We start from the raw sequence: 24913 nt of genomic DNA on the forward strand, positions 1-24913 counted from the left end.
TAGCTTGGATGTTCCTCTTTTCATAATAAACAGAGGTACCTTCATTTTTATCAGCATCTAATAAGTTCTGGAACTCTGTATGAAAAATTTCTAGATGTTTCTCAATGAGAACTTGTTCACATTTACGAGCCAGCTCATCTTGTGTACTTTCATGAAGATAGACTTGTACTCTGCGTTGTTCCTCCAGCAATCTCGCTTCTGCCTGAAAGACAAAGGACACAGTCATCTTCTTGGATACAACTATTTCAAACATGATATTGTACACAATAGTACAACCCTGAATTTGAACCCTTTCTCAACTGACAAATATATACCTTATCAGTTATACAGTGAGGGATTGTTCATCATCAAATTTCTTCTGCTGTGATTTTGCTGCTGGGTATTTGAACTGAAAACAGATAATACTAGAAATACTCAGCAGATCAGGCATAAGCTGTTCCACTCTCCACCGATAATGTTTCAAGTCAATGACCATTCATCATAACTAACTCTCTAGGGTGGGGGGGGTGGGGTGGGGTGTGACAAGATGGCATAGGAAGAAGACATGTAGAAACACCTCTCCCCAGCTGAATAATTAATGCCCGAATTTGAAAGACATTCAGTACTTTTAAAACTTTTTCTGAAGTTGTTCCAACTTTGTACACAGCAATAACGAACTCAGTCAACTAGTGAAGAAACTAACTTTTAAACGTGCAGAAAGTGCGGAAGAATTGAGGCCTACCTTCTAGAAGGATCCACAGGAGTCGACTGAAGAAGCCCCGAAACAGCAGAGGACCTTGCAGATAAAGTTGAGTATTACACTGGCGCCCTCGTTGCATTCGGGGATACAAGATGGCGTCAGTGCAGTGAGTTCACTTACGGAGTGGGGGGGCACGAGCGCAAGACTCGACACGCGCCCGACGAGGCCGGGGAGCAAGTGCCCCAACCAAGAGCACGAATGCCTGTGCGTGGCCAGCAGCATCACTGCCACTAGCGCAGGGTTGGAGGATATTCACCTCCGTGCCCTGACAGATCTGAGCATGCGCGAGGACTCGCCCATGCGCACCACTTCCGACTGGGTCCAAGCTGCAGGTGGTACCAGCCTCCACCAGGCCGACAATGTCAGACCCACAGCCAAGTAGCTCGGGGCGAAGTGGTAACAGCAGAAGAAAAGGAGGAAGAGATTGCAACGCTGGAAGAACAGGAGGAAGTAATTTTGATGCAAGCAGCCAGAATCATAGAAGGTAGGCCACAAAGGTATAAACCTATTCATTTACAAACCTTTAAAACTTCTGCTGAAGTTGAATCTACTAACCCTTTAACAGAAGATTTTATGATAGGAATGGATAATATGGCTGTTCCAAGTAATCTAAGGTTTTTCAGAAGTTAAGATCCAATTTGCTCATTTGAGAGGAAAAATGAACAATATATATGAAGAAGTTTCAGCAATTAAAATGGATGTTAATAATGTTTGAGAGCTGTCGATATGGTACAAGATGAATTTTTAAAAATTGAGCGGGCATTTCGTGACTGTAATGCTAAGGTTGAGAGATGTACTGAACGGATGGACTATGTTGAACCTTCATTCTATTACTGGTTGGGATATACAGAAATGAGTTTTTGAAGAAAATTGATTCATTGGAAAAGCAGAGCCGGCAAAATAACATTAAGATGGTAGGTTTACCAGAAGATATCGAAGGAATGGACCGTGTGAAATTTTTTCAGAAATGGATCCCAGAAACGTTGGATGAAGAAGCGGGGTTGGAATTAGATCAAGCACATAGAGCGATAAGGAAGAAACCCTTTCCGGTTCGACCTCCACGGGCAGTTCTTATTTGTTGCCTACGCTACCAAGATTGAGAGATGATTTTACGTCTTGCGGTATGATTCAAGGCAATAGAGTCTTCTTTTATGCCGATTTGAGTCAAGATGCTATTAGGAGATGCAAGGAATTCAATCCTGCGAAAGCGGTGTTGTGGAAGAAGGGGTATAGATTTGCTTTCAGATACCTGGTAGATTTGAAAGTGTTCTATGGAAACTTTCAGGCTCAATTTTTTGAAAATGAGAGTGATGTTTTAACTTTTGCCAATTCATTGCCAGATAACCAACCAAGTTTTGAGTTGCAGAAGCAGTCGAAGTTGCAGGTATATTTAAAGAAGAATGGGAATGGGAATGGAAAGAAGGTACCAGAAGTACACCAATTGACTGAGATAGGAGGAGAGGATCAAGCTGATTGTGAATGGAATCTGTGGGCTGAATGTCATAATTTTGCTTTTTTTGATTGATTGGGGGTAGATGGACGACTCTGAAACTTTTGAAGTCGTCTGCCACTAGTAGATTTTTTTGAAGGGGGGGGGGGTTTTATATATTTTAAAAATAAATAAATAAATAAATAGATAGAGAGAGATATATATATATATATATATATTATTTTTAACTTTTAGTTTAGTAAGTGTTGAGTTTTGATTTGATTTAAAGTTTAGTTTAGTGTTTCTAAGGGTTTTTTTTTAAAAAGGAGTTTTTAATTTGTGTAAGGGTTAGCTATGTCACTCAAAAAGGAAAAATGAATTATTTGAATTTTATGACATTTAATGTTAAAGGGCTTAACCACCAGATAAAAAGGAAATGAGTATTGGACCATCTTAAGAAGTTGAAGGTTAATATTGCATTTCTATAAGAAACTCATTTGACCGAGAAAGAACATTTGAAGCTGAAACAGGACTGGGTAGGTCAAGTAATAGCATCATCTTTTAACTCTAAGGCTAGAGGGGTAGCGATTTTGATACATAAAAAATTACCTTTTATTCTGAAATTGTTCTCTGCCAATGAAGGTAGAGTATTGACGGTTAATTGTAAATTCTTTTCAGAAGCTTGGACTTCGATGAATGTGTACGCACCAAATGAAGATGATGAAGAAATTGTTACATATACATTTTTGAATCTGAATCAATCGAATGAGAACATTTTGGTAGGAGGGGATTTTAATTGTTGCCTGGATCCATTATTGGTTAAATCTCCAAAAACTGTGAAAAAAACTTAAATGGCCAACAGAATAGCTGTGTTTATGAAAGATTTAAATTTGGTGGAAATTTGGAGACTGTTAAACCTGACCGAAAAATATTTCTCATTTCATTCTGCCTGGCATGATTCTTTATCTAAAATTCACTTATTTTTGGTATCGGCACAATTACATGGTAGAATTACTCATGCTGAATATAAGAGTAGGATTCTGTCCGATCATTCTTTACTATTAATTTCATGTACTGGTCCGGAGGTGGTAGAAACTGCTTATCATTGGAGATTTAATGAAACGTTATTAAAAAAAACTGAATTTATTGAATATGTCAGAGATCAGATTAGTTTTTTTTTGCAAACAATTGATGGTTCGGTACAAAGTAAATTTATTTTATGGGATGCTGTAAAAGCATATTTAAGGGGTCAGATTATTAGTTTTTCAGTGAGAGTTAAGAAACATTATTTGTCAGAGAGTCAGAATTTGCAGAAAGAATTAGAGGTGTGAGAGAAGATATTTCAAAGGAATCTGACTGAATAAGGTACAATTATCTAAACTGAATTGATTACAATAATCAATACATCAGGACAGTAACTCAACCAAGCAATGATAGTAGTGCTAGATGTGGAAAAAGCTTTCGACCGTGTTGAGTGAAATTTTTTAAGTACTGGAAAGATTTAAATTTGGACCACTTTACTGGTTGGGTGAAGGCATTATATACCAATCCTTCTGCAATCATTCATGGTGGCGAATGGACAGGTATCACCTGCATTTAATTTGTCTAGATCAGGGGTGTCAAACTCAAAAACACGGAGGGCCAAAATTAAAAACTTGGACTAAGTCGAGGGCCGAACTAAATATTTATTGAAAATTTTCAACAACATCTGCATGTTTTCTCTTCTTTCAATATATGTAATGTTAAACTTTTTCTTATTAAAATAAATGTTTAATAATAGTTTTGGATAAACTCTTTCCAGAAGCATTAACAAATGAGAAATAAAATATTCAATAAATAATATTTCTCTATAGAGGATTTGTCAAATGTTGCTAGTGTGCTGTCGAATAGTAATATCTGAGGGCTATTGAGAATGTGGGAGAATAACATGATTCCTGAAACAATCAAATGGGTGACTGATTGTGGCCATGAACTCTAGCAGGGTTATTTGCCATGCCCTTTTTCCATTGGTACAGATATCCTTTGATTTACACACTTTTAAAGTTTTATGCCTAATGAGCTTGTATCCAGGTGCAGGACCATTTTTAACCAGGAATATATTTATCACTGTGACATGAAACTATTGGAAGATCGTTTTATCCTGAGATTAAAGTTCCTAATACTTACTCAGGCCTGTGTGCGGGAGGGCGGGGTTTGCGGGCGATCGGGTTGGACAACGACAGTGCGGGGGCATCGGCTCTCGCTGCAGGGTGGCATCTCGGCGGATCAGCGGCCCCGTCACCGTGAGTCGTGGGTCGGCCTGCGGCAGGGAGGGGGAGTGGGCAACGGTCCTGGCGAGGTCAGGCCCCCCCTGAGTTTCTGCCGGACCCCCCTTGACCTGCTGAGTTTCTGCCGGACCCCCCTTGACCTGCTGAGTTTCTCCCGGACCCCCCTTGACCTGTTGAGTTTCTCCCGGACCCCCCTTGACCTGCTGAGTTTCTCCCGGACCTCCCTTGACCTGCTGAGTTTCTCCCGGACCCCCCTTGACCTGCTGAGTTTCTCTCGGACCTCCCTTGACCTGCTGAGTTTCTCCCGGACCCCCCTTGACCTGCTGAGTTTCTCCCGGACCCCCCTTGACCTGCTGAGTTTCTCCCGGACCCCCTTTTCTTTCCGTGCCGGTGTCCCAGGACCTTTCCAGGGCAGACTCCGCGCTCAGGACCGTGCTGGGATCCCGGACAGCGGTGGAGGAGCAGGTAAGCGTGGCTGATCCCGATCCAGCCCACGCCAATCCCGAGATTGGCGGGGGGGGCTTCCTCCCTGCCTGCCCGACCAGCCTCGCTCTCCACGTGTACTCCGGGCACCCGCTGCTGGTCCGGTGGGAAGGCGCAGGGCGGCCGGCGGCCCCATCGCCCGGCGGGGAGCCCCAATCTTCCCTCCGGCATCCCGACTCCATCTGCAGCTCCAAGAAATGCTGTGCCACTGGGGTTCCGGGTGCTGGGAAGCAGCCTTGGCTTCCCCTGACACCGGCCAGGCCGCGCTGCGGTGGGGGGGTGGGCGGGGGGACACGACAGCGTGTTTATAAAACCACCCACCACTACTTTTCAAGGACCAGGATTTTTCTCTCTCTCTCTCATCCTGGGACACAGCGGTTACTGTGCATGCGCTATACTGGCGCGGCGGCCAGCGGGCCACCTCTAATACATTTTTGATATGATCTTGCGGGCCAAATATAATTATATCGCGGGCCAAATGTGGCCCGCGGGCCAGAGTTTGACATGTGTGGTCTAGATCAACTGGACATGGCTGTCCATTATCACCAACCTTATTTGCATTAGTTATAGAATATATTAAAGGAATTAAAGTAGGTGAGCAAGAATATAAAATTAATCTGTTGGCAGATGGTGTGTTGATATATTTATCACATCTTAGAAATTCTTTAGGGTCACTACAAAATTTGCTGAATCAATATGGAGAAATTTCTGGTTATAAGGTTAATTGGGATAAAAGTGAGATATTACCGATATCAGACGAAGATTATTCAGATTGTAAACAGCTTATGAAGTTTAGATGGCCTAATAAAATTAAATTTTTAGGTGTAATAGTAGTTAGAGAATATCAAAATTTGTATAGATTAAATTATGTACCATTATTAAATAAGATTAAATCTGATTTGAGCAGATGGAAAGACTTCCCTTTAACTTTGATTGAAAGAGTAAATTGTATTGAAATGAATATATTTCCTCGTATTCAATCTCTTTTTCAGTCTATTTCAAGTCCTGTACCAAGAAATTTTTTTAAGTAATTAAATAGGGCGGTTCAATTGTTTTTATGGAAGAGTAAACTGTCAAGAGTTTCTCTGCAGAAGTTGACATGGATGTACGAATTAGGTGGACTTTAATTACCAAATTTTCAGAATTATTATGAAGCAGCACAATTAAAATTTATCAATAGGGTGTTTGATATTGATCAACCCCCAATATGGGCTACGCTTGAGTTGGTTCAGATTTCTGAGAATAATGTAGATCATTTATATATAAATGGAATTCTTCTCTTTTTCAAAGGTATAAATTGCCAGTATTAAGACATTTAATGGATATTTGGTATAAATAAGACCAAATTATAGGAACTAAAGGTAAAATTTCAGTTAAGATACCATTATATCAGAATAAAATAATTCCTTTTTCTTTTAATAACCCCTATTTGAAAGATTGGGAAATGAAAGGTGTGAAGTTGGTGGAGGATTGTTTTGAAGCAGGTATATTTCTTTCTTTTATGAGACTTACTAGAGAGAAGTTTGGGATATCATTGAACTCTTTATTTGTTTATTATCAATTTTGGGATTTATTGTTACAAAATTTTGGAGTTACCTGGTCAAACTAAATTTGAGATATTAATTGTTAATAAGGGAAAGAAAGGGTTTATTTCCAAAATGTATGCTTTATTACAGGAAAAGATGATTAATGTGATGTATATAAAATGAAGGACAAATAGGAGAAGGACTTATCTATATTATCTCAGAAGGAATGGATGAATGTGTGCAGATAGTGTTATGAAATTAATCAATATGAGATATAGTTTAGTTAATTATAATTTTTTTTACATCAGTTGTATCTGACTCCTGAGAAGTTGAAAAAATACAATTTTAGTTCTTTGGATTTGTGTTCCCGACTTTCTTACATTCAGTATGGGCATATGTAAAAGTTAAATCATTTTGGGAAAATATTATTAAGTTTTTGGAAGATTTATTTAAGATGGATTTGCAACTTGATCCGTTAGAGTGTTTAATGGGTTATACTAATACATTAACGACGGGTTTGCGATTGGATAAATTCCAAGTTGCATTTATACGCCTGGTGCTGGCTTTAGCTAGAAAATGCATAGCTGTTATGTGGAAGAATGATGTTGAATTGAATACACAAAGATGGCATAATGAATTACAATCGTGTCTATATTTAGAGAAGATAACTTATAATCTACAAAATAATTATCCTTTTTTTGTTAAAATGTGGACTTTATATTTGAAGAGTATGGGTTTGGATACAAGGTAAATTTTTCTTTGCAATGTAAAGGGTTGGCACTCCACACAGCAACCGTTAATTACCTGACATACATATTTGGTCCAACAGTGGAAGTGGGGGGGGGGGGGGGGGGAGGGATGTAAGGGTTTAGTGTGTTTTTTGTACTTTGTTTTGTATGTATTTTGTAAAATTCATAACAAAAATTTCAAAAAAAAGAACTAGCTCTCTGAGTATGTTCCATTTCTAACTTTTCCTAGTTCTGATGAAAGGTCATCAACTATGAATTTCCATTTTTCCATAATACTGTATAAATAATTATGATCAGCAGTAAAGGCAAATTTTAAATTTAAAGACATACAGCATGGTAACAGGCCAATGCAACCCATGAGTCTGTGCCTACCGATTTACACACAATTAACCTACACCCCCAGTATGTTTTGAACGGTGAGAAGAAACTGGAGCCTCCAAGGGAAAACTAGCCATGGGGAAAACATACAAAATCCTTACAAACAGTGCAGAACTGGAACCCCAAAGGCGTTGTGCTAACCACTATGTCATCCATGCCACCCCAGTCACAAGCCTGCTTGCAACTCTGATCTTTATTGCCAAAAGCTACAACTATCATTTATCCAAGAATAGGGAAGCTAAATCATCAGGATTTCTATTCTTCTTAAGCTCTTATAGTGAAATGTTAACTGACAATCTATTAGACATAACTTTATGAAATGCCAGTTTGGGGGCTATATTGACTACTCCTATTGTATTTCTTATACTCCAAGTATCTTGCATCTAACCAAAACATAGCCCAGGATATTAACATCTCTACTAACTCATTTAATTCTTAATATTCCCATGTTTTAGATTTTATTACATTCACAGCCTAATTCACAAATAAAATTCATTTAAAAAGTATTGGAATGTTGTAAACAGAGAAATATTGGAAGAGAAGGCAATACTCTGTACAAGGAGGAGAGACAAGGAAGCAAATAAAGTTTGTAAAATGAGCTTGAAAGAGCAAGAGAGAAAATAGGCTTACCAGTCAGGCCTCCATTGCAAATGAGAAAACAATTGGCAGCAGGATGTCTACTAAAAAGGCACTCAAATGTGGACTATTTTACAAATACCCAATTCAGTTAATGTTTGAAAAAGATTTCATAAACTATCCATTTATCCAACTTCAATTACTTACCTTTTTCATATATTCTGTTACAGGATTTTGCTGTAGAAACTCAGTGCTTTCCCTTGTGTAAAATCTCTCTGTGTCAGCCAAAAACTGAGATTCAAATGATTCTTTATACACGGTCAATGTTGGGCCCTTTGCAAATGCATCATCTTCATTCAGCCCAAGTTCAACTGTGATTAAAATAAATACAATGAAAACATTCAGACTGAAAAGTTTTCAAAGATTCTGCTAACAAACCTACTCAGAATATCAGTTGACACTGTAAGCACAAGTTGTTCAAAATTACCATACGACTGAACCACTCCGCTAATCAGTCTGGTGTTGATAGTTTCACCATTTCTCTCCTTCTCAATCAACTTCAGAACTGCATTTGTAACCTGACGGAAAACGTAATGGTCTTCAGGTTAGCCTCATATACCATTATCACATTTTAAATGATTACAATACCTATCTCAACTTTATTTACGTAGATGTAACATCATAGAACAGTACAGCAGTGGAACAAGCCCTTCAGCCCTTGATGCCTCTGCTGACCATACTATTTACACTGTACACATGCCTGTACATGGTCAATATCCCTCCATACCCTGCCTGTACATGTATCTGCCTTTTAAACCGACTATTATATCTTCTTCCACCATTACCCATGGGAATGTGTTCCAGGCACCCACCACTCTCAGTGTAAAGAACGAGTCTTGCAAATCTTTAAAATATCACCACTCAACATTTTCATATGCCAACTGTATTTCAAATTTCAATCCTACAATAAGAAATCTAAATCTCAATTTTTATTACTTTTATTTGGTCCCTATTCAGCCTCTGAACCTACAGAGAAAATTACATTTGTCCAACCTCAACATTACTAATACTCTAGTCCAGGCAACATCCTGGTGAACATTTTCTGTATCCTCTCTAAGTGCTTCACATCCTTTCTGCAATGTAACCAGAACTGCACAACATTCAAAATATAGCCCAAACAATTTATTTTTAAAATACAGCAGCCACATAATTTGACTACTTTTATACTCCGATCCCTGAGGGCAAGTTTATCAATGCCTTCTTATCAACCTATCTGCTTTTGTTGCCATTTTCAGGAAGCCATGGACTAATACCTCAAGATCCACTACAGAGGAAGGTGCCAAAGCAACCTGTCCCCAACAGACATATCTTACATCTATTATTTATTATAATTGGTCTATAATTTCAAATCTCAATTCTAAGACCATGACAAATATTAACAATCTATTTTCAGGTCAGGTAATCTGTATTCAGGAATGATCGGCCTTAGATTTTTCAACTGACCTCTATGTAAATTACCTCTTGATCTTGCAAACTTACCTCATCATAGCCCTGCACTTTTCTCTGTAGCACAAAATTCTGCATGTTCATTTTTTATGCACCTTAGTATTTATGTATGGGTTGATTTGCCTGAATAGCACATAGTTCACATGACACTAATAAACAATTCCAATTCCATATATGCATCAGTATTCCTAAGAGTTCTGGCACTTACTGTACACTTCTTTCTACATTTGACCTCCCAAACTGCATCACTGATTTAACTCCATCTGCCATTTCTCGGCCCATATTTCCAACTGGTCTTTATTTTGCTGGACCCTTTGACATTACTAATCATGATCCATAACTACTAATTTTTGTGTAATCTGCAAATTTACTAATCAGCCTACCTACTTTTCCCCCAAATTATTCATGTACATCTTAAACAGAAATCCCAGTACTTATCTTTGCAGAACACCTCTCATCATAGACCTGTCAAAATTACACCCTTTCACCACTACTCTGTTTTTCATGGACAAGCCAATTTTGAATACAATCTACTTTTTGTACAGGGGTCCCATGTGCCTTTATTTTCTAGATCAGCTTACCATGAGGGGCCTTGTCAAATGTTTCACTGAAGTCTATATTGATAAGACCCATTGCCCTACTCTCAATCACTTTCGTCAAAAACATCTAGTTTGTTAGATATGACCCCTTACGCATGTTGACTATGTAAAAGCATCTTAGACATCACGATAAGCAGGACTTTGTTATTGAAATTATGAAAGAGAAATCAATATTAAGAACTAAGATTCTCCTTGATTCAAACTCTATTTGAATACAGAAACTTGGCAGTGCCCATATGGCAGTTCCAATCAATGTACACTTATCCAGGGCTGTGCATTAATATGCCCAAAATAAAAAAATAATCCAGATACAGGGATTGTGCTTGTTGCAACAAAAGCTGAACACAAGAAATATTTATTAATATTCATTTTAATATGTATTGAACTCAAATATCTGAAAGAAAGACTATATTTTAGCAGTAACAATAATGAAAACATTTATTCCATTGATAATTTTATCATGTGAAAATCCTGAAGCTACTGTCAGTACTGTGACACAGCAGGCTGCGCTCCAACCTCCAAGAGAGTTGAAAGCCAATTATTGGTGCACATTTTGTGTGCAATTTATTTTAGGTGTCAATTTTTGGGAGCCCAAATACATACTAATGTTTGCTACATGTTTTGGATGGACTTTCATATACAGTAAACTGAGTAATCACCTTAAGCAAGCTCAAAAAATGATTTAGAACCAAGATGGGCTGAGAAGTCATCATTGATTGTTATTTTAAATAAAGTCCGGAGAGATTGTTAACTAGTAAACATGACTTAGGAGACCAACAAAAATTCATGGACATCTCATGTAATAAACAAGAACAAATGGGAATTGACTGGAAACACTTTAAATGCCTGCCAGATCACTGATTTCTGAAAGCCATCTTGGAGTAAGTAGTATAACGGTGGGTGCTCTTTGTGACATTTGGATTTTTACCTTTAACTGCAAAGAACCTCCAAAAAATGTTATTAATTTCAGAGTGGAATGGTGGTGAAAGCCAATTTTCCCATTGATTAATATCATGCCCTACATTAAAGTTTTTAAAAATATCATGAAGTAGAAATATCAATGACACAGCATCATTTGGAATTTATATTCAGAAATAAAATGTTAAACACATCTCTCCACAAAGCATTTTTTGAATCCAAATTATATATCAAACGTATTTTAATAAAATACTTGCCTGCTTGTTTAATGGTCGAAATAAGCAATCCCGCCATGTCACTAAAGCAAGCTGTAAGGACAGATTTAAGGAAAGATTGAAATGAATTATGTTTGTAAATAAATGGCTTCCAAATATTATCAACGTCATCAAATAGTACAAAATCGGAAAAGTGCAAAAAAAGCATTCAAGCAAAACTTTAAAAAGTATAAAATTTCCAAAATTGAGCAGCTGTCTTGAATATTGCAAATTTCTATGACTTTGGAATAGGTTCACTATGGCAGTCAAAATGTCACTTTAGCTATGAGAAGTGCTGTTCATTTAGATCAAGGAGTAAAGCCATTTCTGATAAATGTGTACTTCCATACAGAGTTCTTGTTAAATCAATAAATTATACAGGTCGAGTACCCCGTATACAAAGTTCTGAAAACCAAAAAGATCCAAAAACCGAACTTCTTTTTAGTGCCAACATGACGTCACAAGTTGAAAAAAAAAATCACCATCTGACTTGCCCATGTGGGGCTCCAATGCTCTGCTGGCACCATTTTGATAACAATAGAGCTCTGGTGTACAAAGATATAGTTAAAATGGCAAAAAGGCTTGCAGATAGCATTAAGGATAACAGTAATAAGAAAAAGAGGAAGCATTTATGTTTATCTATAGAACCGAAAGTTATCCATGACAGAACAAGAAATCATGTCAGTTTATAAAATCAAAAAGAAGCTTCAAAGACAAAAACCATTGTTAATGAGGCAGATGACATTGGAGGAAATAAGTGACAAAGCCATCAAGGGGAATGACTAATATTTGGTGTTTCATTCATCTTATTTTGTAAGCAAAGGTTTTTTTTTAATGTATTAATAATTATTTCATGTGTATGTAGTCATCGTCCTTATTTAAAGGCTGATACAAGTATTCTGCTAATGCTACTGCGCAGTTATTTTTTTGGTTTGCTTCGAAAACAGAAAAAAACCTCAAAAACCAAACAATGTCTGGTCCCAAGCATTTCAGATATGGGGTAGTGTAGCTGTATTTCAGTGGATCATGTCAATAAATAGAAAATAGCAAATTAAACTCAGAGTCAACAGGATAAATTAAAAGGGTTGATGCAGTAAACAACATAACCCTAAGAAATCTCTGTTCTACACCCCCACCCCTAAACACTGAGGAAGAGCTGAGATGAGGAGGATCCTATCTAGGATGAACCCACAAAAAGCAGCAGGATCAGATAACATACCTGGTCAGGTGCTGAGGAACTGTGTGGATCAGCTGATGGAGGTCCTAACAGTCATCTTCAATATCTCACTCCAGCAGCCCATTGTCCCCGCGGGATTCAAGGCAGCTATCATCATTCCAGTGCACAAGAGACCAATGGTAGTTGGACTAAAAGATTACCATCCAGTGGCACTGACCTCCACGATCATGCAGTGCTTTGAGCACAGCAAAGCTAACCTACCAGTGAGAATGGACTATTCCAGTGTGCCTATCAGCCAGACAAATCAACAGATAATGCAATAGTTCTGATACTGCACTCTGCCCTGACCACCTGGAGAACAATGCCTCATATGCCAAGCTGTTGTTCATTGATTTCAGCTCAGTGGTCAATACTATCATATCTCAGTGACCGGTGAATAAATTGTCCTCACTGGGATTCAGTTTCACTCTTTACAACTGGATTTTAGACTTCTTGATTGAAAGACCACTCTGTCCAAATCGGCAGCAAAACTTCAAGCCCCATCACAATGAGCACTGGGCCACCTCATGGCTTACAGAGAGGAGGATGAAAGGGTCATAGGTTTAAGAAGAACAACCTGACTCTTATTATGGACAAGACCAAAGAGATGATTGTGGACTTCAGGTGGACAAAAAGACAACTCCCCATCTCACATCAATGGCTCTCTCTTAGAGCGAGTGGGAGCATAAAGTTCCTTGGCGTCAAATGATGACCTATCCTGGACCCACAACACTCTCATTAGTCAGGAAGGCACCTACACTTTCTAAGGGGGTTGAGGAGGGTAAGGGTACCAGTCACCATCCTAACAACATTCTGCACGTACATAACAAAGAGTATCCTAGCTGGCTGCTCATTTGGAACACACTTTTTAATTTCCTCAATTAATATCAATTCTCTCAATCTGTCAAAATAAATCAGTATTTATTCCTTTTGAGGATCACCGACAGTCAAAACATACAAATTTTCCCAGAGCAAAATCCATATAAGGTTGGTTCCATGTTTTCACCAAACTTCTAAATTTCTATCTATATGCTTCTGGAACCAACTCATAAGCTTTCAATACTGCTTGTTTAACACTAACATAATTTGCCACTTGCTCTGCAGTCAAACTAGAGTATGCAATTTGTGCTTTTCCCTTCAATATAATTTGGAGCATTAGAAGTCATTTTTCTTTATTTTATCTTGAGTTCTCAACAACCTTTTCAAAATGCTGGAAATATGTACATCTCCCTCATCAAAATGTGTGGAACTTAGAATTCAATTAATTCATATTCCTGTCCATAAGAACATTAAAGAAGAATATCACTAAAACAAGGAAGGAACCAACACACAATGGATTCCTGTCTTGCTGATCATCTTTGCTGGGCCTTTATGTCAACTATCTGAAGATGCTAGAGGGATGTCAACTGTCCTTTTTCAAACTGCAATCCGCATGGCTGATCATGCCTTTAAATGGGGAAATCTGGTTAAATGGTAGGCAGTGTACCACAACATCATTCTTGTGTAGTGACAGCATTTAAATGTATTTTATCCATTTCTGGGATGCCCCAGAAACCCTGCAAGTTGTTGACAGGGAAACAAGACAACTGAAGGAACTCACTCATCATAGCTGAATTTTGGTAAATTTTACTTAATACCACAATACTTAAATACAGTAAAAATCAAATCCAGGCTGCTTGAGGATTGGGTTGGTCTGGATTATCAAGATGAACTTTTAATATTCAAATTTAAGGAGGAATAAAGAGATGTACAGGTAAATTTTGATAGTTTATTCATTAACAAATGCACTATGCTTTGATTATCAAAATTAAGTTTTAAAGTAAGATAAAAATCAATACTTGACAAAAATGTAAACAAAAGTGTAATGCTTGAAATTATGATTAAAAATGAACATTGTATAAAAAAATACAGTATACAAATTAATTTCTTTGTGACAAGATTACCTGCTTTAAGGGTAGTCACTTGTTGCTACTGTGCGTCTGTGGCACTTACGCATGCATTAATTTAGCACACTAAAAGTCCGCTAAATTGGAAAAGTTTGAGAGTCTGGATTCTCGGGTCATCCAGATTTCTGGCTTCCGGATTTTTGGACTTTTACTGTGGTCACTTCCTCAATAGATCCAACTATACCAAGCATGTTATAATGCAAATAAATGCAGTTCTTTGGTTTTGAAGGACACACTATTGATATTGTACTGTAGGATTACAGATCTATAGGCATGAATTGAGTTTAGAAGGTTTTTTTAAACTTTATGAAGTGCAATTGTTGGCTTGTTTACTGCAACAATATTGCTTACCTTAATAAACACATGCATCTTTACATTACGAGAAATTTAAAGTGCTGATTCAAGATCTTAATGCTGCTATTTTCAAAGCAGAGAGACTATTTTAGTCTGTATACCTTGCTGCAAGCTCTTCATGGCAGTTTTGTTTTCCAATTTGAAAAAGTAAAAGGAAAAGCAATTGGATATCTTAGTGGATAAATGGCCAAGGCCTGATAAAGTAAAAGGTCACATAATATAGAAACAAGCCCTTCATCTCAATTCACTCACACCAACCAAAATGCCTTCCTGAGCTGCTCCCATTTGTCTGCATGTGGCTCATATCCCTCTACCATTCCTACCCATAAACCTGCACAAATGCTGGTCAAAATTAGAATTGTATCTGCCTCTCCCACTCCCTTTAGCAGCCCTTTCCCCATACCAACACCCACTTTCTGGAAAAACACCTCCCAAGTCCCCTTTAATCTTTTCCCACAGAAGTATACCTTCAAGATTTGGACTCCCTTACTCTGGGGGGAAAAAAATTGTGACCATCCACTTTTCCATTGCTTCTCATGATTTTTTAAACATCTATAAAATCAACTAACTCTTTGATCCAACCTCATAATTCAAGCCCATCAGTTCTGGCACCATTTTTGTGAATTATTTGTGCACACTCTTTATAGACTGCACTGCTATTCACTGAGATCATGGCTGATCATCCCACAATCAGTACCCCGTTCCTGCCTTCTCCCCATATCCCTCGTCTCCGCTAACCTTAAGAGCTCCATCTGACTCTTTCTTGAAAGCATCCAGAGAATTGCCCTCCACTGGCTTCTGAGGCAGAGCATACCACAAGTCCAGAACACTCTGGGCAAAAAAGTTTTTCCTGAATTCCTTTCAAAATGGCCTATCGCTTATTCTTAACTGTGGCCTCTGGTTCTGGACTCCCCCAACATCGGGAACATGTTTCCTGCCTCTAGCATGTCCAATCCTTTAATAATCATATATGTTTCAATCCACTCTCATCCTTCTAAATTACAATGTATACAATCTTTCAACATAGGACAGTTCTGCCATCCCAGGAATTAAGCTTGTGAACCTACTCTGTGCTCTCTCAATAGCAAGAATGTCCTTCTTCAAACCTGGAGACCAAAACTGCACACAATACTCCAGGTGTGGTCTCACCAGAGCCATGTACAACTGCAGAAGGTCCTCTTTCCTCTTATACTCAACTCCACTTGTTTTGAAGGCCAACGTGCCATTAGCTTTCTTCATTGCCTCCTGTATCTGCATGCTTACTTTCAGTGACTGATGAACATGGACACCTAAGATCTTATTGTACTTACTCTTTTCCTAACTTGACACTTTAGCTTAATCATATCTTTCCTATAGCCAGGTGAAAGAACTGCATACATTACAGGTGCAATCTCAACAATTTCCTCTATATTAAATCCCAACCCTCATACTCAATGCCTTGCCTGAAAAGCAGGCATGTCATTCACCTTCTTTACTACAGTACAACTCCAATTATCTAAAATGGTCATGACCTGACCCATGTCGCATAACTGAATTTTTCTGATAACTAGTCATTTGTTAAAACCCAGTAGCAATAGCAAACCACTTGTACAACAAACAACAAAGGAAGGCTTTTTATGCATTAAAATAATGTTTAATTCTCACCAAAAAAAAAATACTGGCCACCGCTGACACATCCCCAACACCCCCGCCAATCACCAAGACCTCCCAACCGCCACAGACTCCAAACCATCCCCTCAGCCAACTGCATTTGCACACCAGATGGATGTCAGGAGCTCCGGTGATACTGTGCAACCACAGTATCTGTGGCAGATGCTATGGTTTCTCAGCACAGTTCAAAGATATGCAGTGTGGGAGGGTTGTGGGGTCAGGGGTACTGTTGGGCTGAAAAGGCAGGGGAAGCTGTCACTCCCCATGCTACCCCCTAGCTACATCCCTGCTGACACCACCCCACCAAGGTCCCCACTCCTGCCCGGGAGCCCAAGATCCCCGTTCTCCTTGATGACGCCAGAACAAGGGATATTCCTGACCACTTGCAGTTGGGAGACTGTGGCACACAGTTTGAGAGGGAGAGAAAAGTCAATAGGGGAAGGTAAAGAAGAAATCAAAAGAGAGGGGAGGGAGTTTCCTGAAACAAGGACAACCGTCATTCTAATTTCATGTTGGGTGAATTTTCACCTATTTGTAACTTTGGATAACTGAGGATTTTAGATAATCGGAGTTGTTCTGTACTTTGTTTACCCAAGTCTCCACTTTCAGGGAATTATATATTTGTAGCCTAAAGTATCTCTGTTCTACAACATTCTAAAGGCATTATCATTTACTGTGCAAGTCCTGCCCTTATTCAACTTCCCAAAAACCATCCACCTTGCACTTTGTCCAAGTTAAATTCCATCTACCATTCCTTTACCACTTTCCCAGTTGATCTAGGTCATGTAGTATCTTTAATCAATCTTCTTCACACTATACCACACCACCAATTTTGAAGTAATCCACAAATTTGCTAACCATGCCATTTACATTATCACCCAAATTATTTATATTTGACAAATGACAGGAGACTTAGCATCAATCCCTAAAGCATACTATCAGTCACAGGCTTCCATCCCAAAAAAAACCATCCATTACCATCCTGAATCTCACCACAAAGCCAAATTTGTATCCAGATGGTCAGCTCACCCTGGACCCCATTTCACTTGACATTCTGGACCAGTTTATCAGGCAGGATTGTGACAAAAGCCTTACTAAAGCCCATCTCCACCACATCAACTGCTGTGCTCTCATTATTCCTCTCAGTCATCTTTTGCCATTCCAAATGCAGGTAGATCCAATCTTTCAAAAATCCCTCTTGTGACTTTTCCACCACTGATGTTAGACACACATTCAATAGTACTCCGGCTTGTCCTTGCAGGCCTTTGTAAATGAAACCATGATATTAGTCATATTCCAGTTCTGGTACCTTACCCACAGCTAAGGAATATACAAAAATCCTTGCAAGGACCTTTGCAATTTCTTCCCACATCTGAGCAAAGCCTCAATATCCCTCATCAGCCAGTATGTCTAATCCTGCCAGTTTTGCCACCTATTTCAATGCTGTCCCTGAACTCTTCCTATCTCAATTTTCAAAGTTTCCCACTTGCCAATTTTAAAAGCCCAACCTGACATTTACCTTTCTAACAATCATCCCAATTAGCCTTAGGAACTTCCTGTCTAATGCCATCAAAATCAACTTTGCCCCAACTTTGGACTGCAATTTGTGAACAAATACTACTATGTTCCATATTGATTTTAAAACTAATAGAATTTTGTTCACTGGTCCCAAAATGTTCTTCCAATTACACTTCAGTTCCTTGACTAGCCTCATTTCCCAAAGCCATCTACAAATTGCATGAAAAAACATTCCTGGATACACAAGAAATTTTGCCTCATCTAATCCCAAGATGGCATGGGAGACAAGGGAGAAGATTGCTGAGGTATTGACAAAGACCTTTAAATCTTTGGCATAGAGGAGGTGCCAGATACTGGAAAAAAAAGTGTTGCAGCCTTATTCAAGAAAGGCAGGTAATTACAGTTTAACATTAGCAGTATGACGGTTGTTGAATAATTTCTTTGAAGCATAGAATTAAGTTGCACTTGAAAACACAAGGAATGATCAAGGAGAGTCAGCAAGGCTTTGCTTGTGGAAGGTCATGGGTGGCACAGTTGGTGTGGTTAGCAGCACAGCGATTGGGACCAGGGTCCCAATCCCGTGCTGTCTGTAAAGAGTTTGTATGTGTCTCCCTGTGTCTGCATGGGTTTTCTCCAGGGGCTCTGGGTTTCATCCACCGTTTTAAGTTAATTTGGTGTAAATTAGGCGGCACGGATTTGTGGGCCAAAATAGCCTGTTACCGTGCTGCACGTCTAAAATTTTTTTAAAAAATTAATTTAAAATGTAAAAATCATATCCGACTAATTTGATTGTGTTTTATTTAAGTAACCAAAAAAAAACTTGATTCAGGCAGTGCAATATATGTAGGGTACATGGATTTCAAATAAGGCTTCTAACAAATCCCACATGGAAGACAGGTTCTTAATACAAGTTCTCATAGTTGGCAATTGCTATAAATAGGATAGGTAGTATTGAACCTGCCCCGTTGCAGAGGTATTTAAAACTGGAAGGCATAGTTTTATGCGAAGGAATGTTTTGAGAGGATCAGGGAAGAGTTTATTCACCAAGAAAGTGGTTGAAATCTGAAATCTCCCGTCCAACTGGGTGACAGAGGAAGGTATTCTCACATCACTTGAGAATTATTTGGATGAGTACTTAAATAGCCATTGCGAAATTGAGTACTGGAGTAGCCAATATCATCTGCTGGAATATGGTTTTAGAATAGATAGGTGCTTGATAGCTTGCATGAATGGTGGCTGAAGGGCCCATTTCTGAGTTGTATGATTCTTCATCTAAACATTTATGCATTACAAATTTATGTTTCCATTATGTAATAAAATTTGTGCACACTGGAAAAGAGGAGGTAAGGATTAGTGGAGGCACTTCTGGACTCTGTCTTATGGCAGACAAAAATTGAAGTACAGTATATCATGTATATTATATTTTTATGTATTATTATGTTACAATAAAAAGGAACCTTGAATAAAGCACATTGTCACATAATGTTTAAGAATTACTAGCTTTTACACAGGCAATACCTAGAAAACGTTGCTATATTTATCATTTTAAATTTTATTATAATCTATTGTTTACAACAAAGCCTAAAGTGACAAATTTAATACAAGCAATCAATTAGACTGAATGAAGCAAACCAAATAAAATGGTTTCTTACTGAATATATTTCATAAATTCCTTTACGTCCTTCATCACATTCACGGCGCACCCAATGTCGATTGAGGTAGGCACAAATTCCATTCAATACTTTACTAGAAAACCGGTAATCTTCCCACTGCTGGGTATAAAATTTCAATACACTTTCATCCATCAAATCTTCACCATCCTAGAGGAGGAGATGACAAAATAATCCCTTTTGTAAACAACAGTTATTCAGGTACAGGGCTATGGGAAGGTGCATCTGAATAACCAGTTAACAAATCAGATGACCTTCTATAATTAATCTTATCAAACTAGGCTGTTACTTCCTCACAAAACACAATCATCTTAATGTCAAATGTTAAACATTTTTAAGATCTGATAAATTATTTTCCACTGAAATGTCATCACAATTGCTTGATAATATGCATAAATAACTTACAAATTACAAGCAAAAGTCAACTCAGCCATTTAATAAGATCTGAATACCACCTCAAATATGCATCCTATTTATCACTTTTCACTCCCTTGCTGCTGGAACCAATAGACAACTGTCTAAAAGCTATGTAAAAACTCTGCCTTGACCACACAGAGGAAGAGAATTTCAAAAAAGCCCAATTTCTCAGAAAAAAAAACCTTGCTTCATTCCCAAATTAAATGGGTGATCCCTTATTCTGAAACTTTCCACTAATTCTAGATTTGCTCACAAGAGGAAACATTCTCTCCATATGCATCCTCTCAAAGCCCCTCAACAGCTTATTCCTACAGTAATTTTGTTACTTTTCAAAGACAAAGTTATAGATAACTACATCATTTTAGCACGCATTTATTAAAACATTTATGTATTCAACATTATCCAGACAACTAAATATTTGAAATAGAACTAACTCTTCATGGGGTGGTGCAGTGACAAAATTGTGCCATTTTAGGAAGCAAATTAGATCAATTCAGTAAATCATGGGTATGGGAAACTAGAAATATGCCACAAATAAAGTGCATCAATAGTTCTAACCAGAATAAAATCTTATAGTTTGCCAACAGTAACATATAACACAAGAAAGTGTAATCACCATTTGACTGCTCCCATTAACACAATTTATCATTGATATTCCCTGTCTTTTCCATCCCTACCTCTATCTCTTAAGTGAATAGGAAAGTCTTTAGACAGTGTCATTGAAGGACATGCAGCATCTATAGGAAGTAAAGGGTAACCAAGGGTTTGGGCCCAAGCCCTTCTGTCAAGGTATGAGCAACAAAGCAGGCAGGCACCTGAATAAAAAGGTGGCAGAAGAGAGGAGAGGAGGAGGAGGGAAGACAGGGCATGAGGAGAAGTACAGGCTAAAAGTTAAGAAGTTATGTGGATATGGTTGGGTTGGGGGGTAGAAGAGAAAAAAAGGCTGAGAAATTATAGGAGGGAATAACTCTGAATGGAGAGGGGAGGGAAGAGGAGGGGAGCTGAAGAAAGGAGACAGAGGGATAAGGAAAGACAGAGAAAGTTTCTCATTGTGGTTCTACTCACCTAGCTATAGGAAGGAGATCAGTAAGTTGGAAAGTGTGTGGAGGAGATGCACCAGGAAGTTCACAGGGCTAGAAAGCTTGAGTAATAGGGGGAGGTTGGGTCTTTATTCCCTAAACAGTAGGAGGCTGAGTGACGACCTTATAAAGATTTACAATGGCCATGACATCCAGGAAAAATGACTGCAGACAAGAGGATGCAGGTTCAAGGTGAGAGGCAAGATATTTAAAAGGAAGCTGAGGGACAATTTTTTTCCACTAAGACACTTTTACATACCCGGAATGGGCTGCCAAACAAGTACATAGAAGCACGAACAATACATTGTTCAAAAGACATCTGGATTGGAATGGATTAGAAGAATATGGACTAAATGCAAGCAAATAGGACTCGCTCAGAATGCCAACTTGGTCAGTATGGACAGGTTGGGTTCAAGGGCCTGTACCCATCTGGTACGAGTCTGCCCCTAAACTTTTAATAAATGTCCTCATTCAAGACCATACAAGAGGAAACAACTCACATCAGGTTCCCTCAGGGTCTTACATGTTCAATAAGATCACTTCTCATTCTTCTAAATTGCAAATTTGATCTGTATTCTTTGGCTACTCATGACAGGATAACACATGAATTAATCAAGTTTTTTTTAAACTACAGCTTTGCACAAAAAAAAAGTCTTACCTTTAGAAGATTTGTCAAGTAATTTTTCAGAAACTCTTTTAGACGTTTGTAGAGTTCCAGCCCTACAAACTGAGCACCCCCTGGGGTCTGACCCTTCTGTTTTTTGGTAGCAGTTGTTCCTCCTCCCCGTGCTTGATTTGACTGATGGACACTGGTACAATAGTTATAGACGTGGCTGCAGTAGAGGTTAAGGGCAGTAGAAACAATTTTTTTCTCCATCTTAACAAATTGGACAATATGTTCAGCTCCTTTAACTCATTCATTAGCATTTCATAAATAATGGCAAATATTCATGGAAAGTCAACACAACAGTATTGAAATATTGGATTTTTTTTTTCTTGTAGCTACATCTGACAAGATAATCCTATTCAAATTACATTTGAGATCAAGGTTAAATGCAAGGTGGTTTAAAGTTTGTGAACCTAGATTCTACCACAAACAGGATATGGGCATGTAAATAGCCAAGATATTACATTAAGAAATTACTATTTGGTGGTTTTAATAAAGAGTTAACATCCTCAGTAATAATCTGCAATAACATAGGGATGCTTCATTATTGTGTGAAATTAATAAGCAGTAATTGTAACAGTCCACTTTCAGGGGTGTGAAAATAAATTGAAAATGGCAAACAGATTAATCACCAACTATTAACTATAATTTTTTAAAATTCTAAACTGAAAGAGGAGTGAATCATAAAGAATAAAAATCCCATCCTTACAACTTCACAACCAAATTGAACACTGTTCATTTCATACTGCATGGATAAAGTCATCCAATTAGACTCAAGAAATAAAAAACTGAAAAACTTGAGAGCAAACTATAAAACAAAGATATTAGTTCAAATTTTTTGGGATTAATATTTTAATAATTTTATTAGGTTATACAACAGTTAGTCTTTTATTGGTTTACATAACAATATGTAACACAGAATTATCATATTAGTTTGCTTTTAAACTACAAGCATAGCAATTTTAAGATACAATGCCAAGTTTAAAAGCTCAAATCATGATAGATCACAAATAAAGCAAAGACCAGTTTAGCAGAGCTGTCAGTTTCTATATAGATTTCAAACTTTTCTCACACATTGGCATGTTCAGTCTTATAAACTAATCCATTGGAATATACATTTCAAATATCACATTGCAGTTGTGAAAAAAAGCTTACTAAAACTACTATGTGACCATAGGACTGAAGTATGTTCAAATTGCAATACAGCATTGGAGAAATTAATAACATGTCAAGATTCTGGGTTAGCACAATATCACGCTGCTCTCCATTGCAGGCAAAATCTTCGCTAGGATTCTCCTAAATAGAATAATACCGAGTGTCGCCGAGAATATTCTCCCAGAATCACAGTGCGGCTTTCGTGCAAACAGAGGAACTACTGACATGGTCTTTGCCTTCAGACAGCTCCAAGAAAAGTGCAGAGAACAAAACAAAGGACTCTACATCACCTTTGTTGACCTCACAAAAGCCTTTGACACCATGAGCAGGAAAGGGCTTTGGCAAATACTAGAGCACATCGGATGCCCCCCAAAGTTCCTCCACATGATTCTCCTGCAAGAAAACCAACAAGGTCGGGTCAGATACAGCAATGAGCTCTCTGAACCTTTCTCCATTAACAATGGCGTGAAGCAAGGCTGTGTTCTCGCACCAACCCTCTTTTCAATCTTCTTCAGCATGATGCTGAACCAAGCCATGAAAGACCTCAACAATGAAGACGCTGTTTACATCCGGTACCGCACGGATGGCAGTCTCTTCAATCTGAGGCGCCTGCAAGCTCACACCAAGACACAAGAGAAACTTGTCCGTGAACTACTCTTTGCAGACGATGCCGCTTTAGTTGCCCATTCAGAGCCAGCTCTTCAGCGCTTGACGTCCTGCTTTGCGGAAACTGCCAAAATGTTTGGCCTGGAAGTCAGCCTGAAGAAAACTGAGGTCCTCCATCAGCCAGCTCCCCACCATGACTACCAGCCCCCCCACATCTCCATCGGGCACACAAAACTCAAAACGGTCAACCAGTTTACCTATCTCAGCTGCACCATTTCATCAGATGCAAGGATCGACAACGAGATAGACAACAGACTCGCCAAGGCAAATAGCGCCTTTGGAAGACTACACAAAAGAGTCTGGAAAAACAACCAACTGAAAAACCTCACAAAGATAAGCGTATACAGAGCCGTTGTCATACCCACACTCCTGTTCGGCTCCGAATCATGGGTCCTCTACCGGCATCACCTACGGCTCCTAGAACGCTTCCACCAGCGTTGTCTCCGCTCCATCCTCTACATCCATTGGAGCGCTTTCATCCCTAACGTCGAAGTACTCGAGATGGCAGAAGTCGACAGCATCGAGTCCACGCTGCTGAAGATCCAGCTGCGCTGGGTGGGTCACGTCTCCAGAATGGAGGACCATCGCCTTCCCAAGATCGTGTTATATGGCGAGCTCTCCACTGGCCACCGTGACAGAGGTGCACCAAAGAAAAGGTACAAGGACTGCCTAAAGAAATCTCTTGGGGCCTGCCACATTGACCACCGCCAGTGGGCTGATATCGCCTCAAACCGTGCATCTTGGCGCCTCACAGTTTGGCGGTCAGCAACTTCCTTTGAAGAAGGCAGCAGAGCCGACCTCACTGACAAAAGGCAAAGGAGGAAAAACCCAACACCCAACCCCAACCAACCAATTTTCCCCTGCAACCGCTGCAACCGTGTCTGCCTGTCCCGCATCGGACTTGTCAGTCACAAACGAGCCTGCAGCTGACGTGGACATTTACCCCCTCCATAAATCTTCGTCCGCGAAGTCAAGCCAAAGAAAGAAGACACCACCAACGACCACACATTCAAATCTTGCACTGTCTGTAATTAGTTTGCACTTTCTTGTCATATCTGCGTGTGTTTCCACCGGGTGTTCCAGTTTCCTCCCACGTTTCAAAGGTGTACATTGTTAATTTGTTAATTGGTCACATGGGTAGTGCAGGGTAA

At 38.9% G+C, this 24913-nt stretch overlaps 1 protein-coding gene across 8 annotated transcripts in view; it reads right to left on the reverse strand.

Moving 5' to 3' along the window:
* Nucleotides 1-24913, reverse strand: part of cul1b (cullin 1b) — a 123364-nt gene that overhangs the window by 54732 nt on the left and 43719 nt on the right. For all 8 annotated transcript variants that reach the window (XM_069912406.1, XM_069912420.1, XM_069912414.1 and 5 more), the window contains 6 exons: nt 21933-22107; nt 19761-19928; nt 11428-11478; nt 8635-8725; nt 8355-8518; nt 40-202 (listed from right to left, as the gene is read on the reverse strand). In XM_069912406.1, coding sequence (XP_069768507.1) covers nt 40-202; nt 8355-8518; nt 8635-8725; nt 11428-11478; nt 19761-19928; nt 21933-22107 — 812 coding nt within the window. The remainder of the gene's footprint in view (nt 1-39; nt 203-8354; nt 8519-8634; nt 8726-11427; nt 11479-19760; nt 19929-21932; nt 22108-24913) is intronic.

Source organism: Narcine bancroftii, chromosome 1 (assembly GCF_036971445.1).
Source record: "Narcine bancroftii isolate sNarBan1 chromosome 1, sNarBan1.hap1, whole genome shotgun sequence".
Classification (NCBI taxonomy): Eukaryota; Metazoa; Chordata; class Chondrichthyes; order Torpediniformes; family Narcinidae; genus Narcine; species Narcine bancroftii.